Consider the following 5,810-nt stretch of genomic DNA (forward strand, 5'->3'; position numbering starts at 1 on the left):
GTGCCTTGTGGAGCCCCTTGAAAGTTTGGTGAACTAATCTCTCTTAGGGAGTGCAAAGAGCATGACCAAACCCTCTCCATCTACTCCTCACCATGATCTCATTCATAAATTGCACTTGAGTAATTTATCTGACAGTTTCCTTTTTAATCCTGTCCTGCCACTTAGCTCCCAATATTCTTCTGAGGGCTTTGTTCTCAAATCTACTAAATCTATTGGATATTGTTCCATTGTCATACCACGACTCATGACCATACAGTAACACCGATCTCACTAAACTGACATATAATCTATTTTTTACATGCAATTTCAGGCGATTTGATTTCCAAATTTCACTTATTCTAGCCATTATCTGATTTACTTATTTTAATCTTTCATTTACCTCCAATTCTAAAGACCCTGTATTAAAAATCATAGTTCCTAAATATCTAAATGATTCCACTTCAATAGTTCTTTCTTCCAATGATATTCCATCTTTCATAGCATATTCTGTTCTCATCATCTCTGTCTTTCTTCTATTTATCAGGTCCAACCTCATGTGATATTTCATGCATTCTGGTAAGCAAGCTTTGCAAGTCCTGTGCTGTTTTGCTAATAAGGAGAGCATCATCAGCAAACTCTAAGTCAACTAAATTCCTGTTACCACTCCAGTCCAATCAGTCCTCAGCTGAAGGGGTTTTGTTTATGTTTTTGAGGCCAAAAGGTTTGAATGTGACTTCTTAATCAGAATTTTAGGAAGAATTCAAAAATTTATTTCTAACAAAAATCTGCTCAAAGGATTTTTCAGAAAACGCGTTCGAAGTAGGTCACCCGTGTGTTGATATAGTGGCATTTTTGCATATACAAGAATGTTTTGGTACTGCATAATATGCAGATATTATGATTCCATACAATTTATCAATTGTTAACTCATCTTTATCACTGGAAAGCATATCAAATGACCTTTTTTTTTTATACAACCAAAATATCAAAAGAAAATTAAACAATCAAATATAATGAATCTATTTTTTCATGTTGTGAAGAAAACGTTGAAATTTGTTATATTCTATTGGAAATATTCAAAATCAACTTAACTTTTATTTCCTGGCTACTATTATTTAAGGTAGTTGGAAAGATCATTCAAATACTTTCCAAAGGATGTAGTTATTCAATGTTTGTCTGTGGCAGTCCTGTCATCAGCAGGACTCATACAGTGACGGGTCAACCAATCGTCAGCTGAAAATATGATCCACTTCGCGTATGCTCTCATGTGAGCCACCGTGGCCAAACTGTCGCTTAGAAATTATAGGCACTTTTATTCCACACTCTCACTTAAGGCGACCATCCACGCAGAGGACTGACCGTACAGTTTGTCCTTAAGGACTGGAGTGACGGTCCAATCCTATGAGAAATGCCCAAACACGCTACGGACTAGCCTGCTTATTTCAAGAGGATTGGGCACCCAGGATAGGCCCACATGGTTACGTTTTTGGTACTTGTTAACTAAATTTCATACGTTACCGGGTATCAAGTACAATTGGTATCCAATATCTAATTTGGAAAATGCCAAATTTTGGTACTTTTTACTTTCTTTGTTTTTATATATCATAAATCTATGAGATCTGACTTGAAATAATCATATGAAGGAACGTGATAGGCATTCTCTGTCCACTTCTACATAGTGGTGATTTGTCCGCTACAGTGTTAATGCACTTACATCTCTTGAAATCATTATAGGATTACCTTTTCCGTTTATCCCCATTAATCCGAGAGTCCAAGCATCTCCTGGGAGGAATATACTAAAGGGATTTTTAGACCTTTATGAAGAATATCTCATGCTGAAGCACTACTGCACTTTTAATTAGGCGTACTTGTTTTCACGTTAATTTAAAGAAATTTGAAAAAAAATTGCGTTTATATAGGCAAAGAGAAAATGTGAGATATATATATATATATATATATATATATATATATATATATATATATATATATATATATATATATATGTGTGTGTGTGTATATATATATGTATATATATATATGTAAATATATATATATATATATATATATATATATATATATATATATATATATATATATATATATATATATATATATATATATATATATATATAGGTTAATAGAATTATCAGTAGCTACTTAATTTATCCTCTATCCATATTTTACACCTTCGTTTATTCCTGTGAAGGAAATTCATAAAACCTAATCAGAATATCAATTTTTCCCCTTTTGCTTCAGTATCTGTTTATTTCCAGAATACAAGATACTTTTGCACAAATAAGGCAGAATACTGTGTGGCTTTAAAGATAAAATATACTATGAAAAAGGAGAGGAAATTTAAAGAAATCATAACTTGGTGAATGAAAATGTGAGGGGAAAATCTAAAATAAAGAGCAATGAAATGCATTGTTAAATTTAGAAAGGTGATTTTCTGTATATTTACTTAAGAGAAGTTCTCTTTTAGTGTACCTGATATAGCACCACCGTTTTCCTTGTACACTCAGGTTCCATTTTTTTTTTTCTTTTTCAGATTAAATATTTTCCTCTGTTCCTCTTACTTGATGTGGGTATTCAATCACAATAATTTAGTATTTGATATTTACAAGTCACCTCAATTATATTCATGAGTTTTAATTTAATAACTAATTCTGTACAATGTAGGCCTACGTGTTGGTATTGTTTACTTAAGAGTTAAGTTGATCTTATGAAATTAGTCTGACAGCTACAAGTGGCGTGTCCTTGAGCCGGGTGCTCTCCTCATCTCCTTTTCATTACTTTACGATATGGGCTTCAAGAAACCCCCACATTTTGGTGCCAGTTTTTGTGGCAAGAAGCATAAATCAGAAAACTTATGGTGTACAAGGATTGAGTGGAAAAGAGCGTGGTAAAAAAATAAGAAGTTTAGGCCTGTGTTTCAAGCGTTTGAAGAGTGGACACATGTCAAGAGAGTGTAAAGCTCGTATAATGTGTACAAAGTGTGTGGCGTTAGGATGGAAATTAACCTTAAGAAGGAAGAAAGAGAAGCAAAGGAAGGTCCAACAAGCCTGGTGATGTGGCACTTCTGATAGGCAAGGTGGTAACTATACCATTTTACAAACGGTCAAAGTTCAAGTGAGTGGTAGTGATGGTACTGTTGTCACTGCTCAGGTAATGTCTGATATTGGTGCTGCCAGATCACATGTTAGTAGAAAATTTGTGAAGAAGTGTAAACCACAGTGGATTACTAGTTTTGGTGGTCATAGTAGTGGAAAAAATGAACACAGAAATATTTGAGTTAAAGTTGTGGGACTCTGACAAGAAAATGATATCTATTATTGCTGCTGAGATCCCCAGAATATGTCAGCCCTTGGTTAGGCCTGTTGTACCAGATTCAATACTTGATTCTTTTTTTTTTCATGTTGCATTAGTTGATGATTACCACCATTGAGATTGATAGTTATGTCTTAAGTGGCAGGCTGTATGAAACAACTCAAACTTGTACATACTCTGTACCACAATTATTTTGTATTTCCTCTGCTTCAGATTCAGAGTTGAGTAAGCTTTGGGATCTGGAAACTGGAGGAGTTAAGCCTAAGGAACTTGTTGAAAGTTATAGTGAGACCAAATTTTTCAAAGAACTTGAGACTACCGTGAAGTTTGTGAATGGTCGTTATGAGGTTGCACTGCCATGGAAGGACGATTCTGCTAAAGAGAAGCTTTTAAATAATGAAGTCATAGCGCATAAAAGGTTAGGTAAGCGCTAATGGTTAAGCTAGAACAAGATAAGGAGCTTAAGATAGAGTATCAAAAAGTGGTTGATGGTTATGAGTCTGATCACATGATAGAAGAGGTACCAAGGCAGGAAATTTCAGGTGTGAATTTCATGTATTATATGGATCATCATCCAGTTGTGAAGTTAAGTAGTTCAAGTACTAAGATAAGGCCTGTGTTTGATGCCTCTGCCTCTTGTTACAATGGTGAGTCATTGAATGACTGTTTGTCCTCAGGCCCATCACTCAACCATGACTTGGTTGAGGTGCTCATTCGCTTTCGTCGTTGGCCCATTGCTGTTACAACTGATTTAATAAAGGCATTTCTGCAAATTAATGTACAAGAGAAAGACAGAGATGTTCATAGAATTTTGTGGCCAAGAGACGATGGTACAATAAGGCACATAAGATTCACACGTGTACCCTCTGGTAACACATCTAGCCCATTTCTGTTAAATGCCACTATCAAACATCATTTGGATAAGTATCCCTCAACTAGTGTAGTGCAAGATTTGAAGGCTAACATATATACAGACAATTGGATGAGTGGTGCGGATTTTGCTGTAGAAGCAGCTGATAAATTTTGTGAAGCCCATAGCATTTTTGCCGATGCTAGTATGGACCTTACAAAGCTTGTGTCAAATAGTTTGCTAATAAATTCTCAGTTATATGACAAGGTACCCTTTATAAACTTTGATGAACCTAATACTGTATTAGGCCTCAAGTGGTGTAACTCACAGGACAGTTTCTTCTTTGATGGCATAAACTCAAATTCTAGTGTAGGAGTAGTCTCTACTAAGCGAAGCATCCTTGGTCTGATAGCTAAGATTTTTTACCCTTTAGGATTAATAAGTCCATATGTTATGTATGGCAAGATACTTTTTCAGGAACTCTGGATGTTAAATGTAGTGTTTGTCCTATGAAAACGCACCCAACGTTCGTTTACGCTGGTAAGTGTAGTGTTTGTCCAATGAGAACGCACCCAGGTTTGTTGACATTATCGAAATAGTTGATTTATTGAAAAATATGTTTATTTGAAAGGTTGATATGTTATTATGATTGGGTCATTACAATTAAAAAGAGTAATCCATGTGAATTGTGATTATATTGTGAAAACTGTATTAATTTCCCGAGTGGATGGGAGCCGGGACTTCCCCTCTCCCGTTTTCGTCACATATTTGTATTTTTTTTACCTTTGGGGAAGCTTTAACGAGAATAAAAGTAAGAAATTTAGGATTTGCTGGTTAAATGGATTTGTCTTGTCTGTATCGCAATGTTATCTATTTTTTTTATGTGAAGTTTTCTACAAAAAGGAACCATGGGACCTGCGTGCTCCCCCAAGCTGTTGTTTGAATCTGTAGTAGAGAGAAGAGAGAGAGAAATAAAGAGAAAACGGAGAAGGTCGTTTCTTTTCTCCCGTAGTTTATTTTTGAGTTTTACGAGAAAATTGAGGAGGCTATGCCTCAAACTGAGGGGCTTATGGCCCACATTCAACATGGTGCCCAGACCAGGGAATCAGATGAGAGCGAGGCTGAATTTACTGGATTCCCCAACGACATAAATCAACTTAGGAGAGCAGTGCTACAGAGAGAGAAGGCAACAATATGGCTGCGTTGTGCCTCAGAAGATTTGACCAGAGCCATGGCCGGTAATCCGACCTGGCATGAAATTACAAGTCTCGTAAAAGACTACGATAATAAGAAGGCCGACTGGGAAGAAATAATTCAGCGAGACCAGAATTCTATAGAGGATGTTGACGAGCTCCAGAGAAGAATACTTGAAGACCACCATTTTCTGCACGAGGTAAGAAAAATCCGTACTGAAGCAGCAGCTACCTTAGAGAGGCTGGGCAAGGACAGAAACTTGGTTGCTAATAGGTCCAGTGAAGATATTAATTCAGGCAGTGAAGTCGGTAATGAGGGTTTTAGTGTGCAATTGCCTAAACTCCAGCTAGTGAAATTTGGCGGGAAAATAACAGAGTGGCGGCCATTTTGGGACCAATTTATGGCACTTGTGGACGATCAGCCTATGCCTCTTGTTTCCAAATTTATGTATCTTCAATCT

The 5,810-nt window shown here is 36.1% G+C and overlaps 1 protein-coding gene across 1 annotated transcript; it reads left to right on the forward strand.

The window, feature by feature from the left end:
- The first annotated feature begins 3,739 nt into the window (after positions 1 to 3,739).
- Positions 3,740 to 4,669, forward strand: LOC137614894 (uncharacterized). Its single transcript, XM_068344551.1, has one exon. It carries the CDS (start codon positions 3,740 to 3,742, stop codon positions 4,667 to 4,669), a length of 930 nt encoding a protein of 309 aa, XP_068200652.1.
- Positions 4,670 to 5,810: the final 1,141 nt, after the last annotated feature.

Source organism: Palaemon carinicauda, chromosome 21 (assembly GCF_036898095.1).
Source record: "Palaemon carinicauda isolate YSFRI2023 chromosome 21, ASM3689809v2, whole genome shotgun sequence".
Classification (NCBI taxonomy): Eukaryota; Metazoa; Arthropoda; class Malacostraca; order Decapoda; family Palaemonidae; genus Palaemon; species Palaemon carinicauda.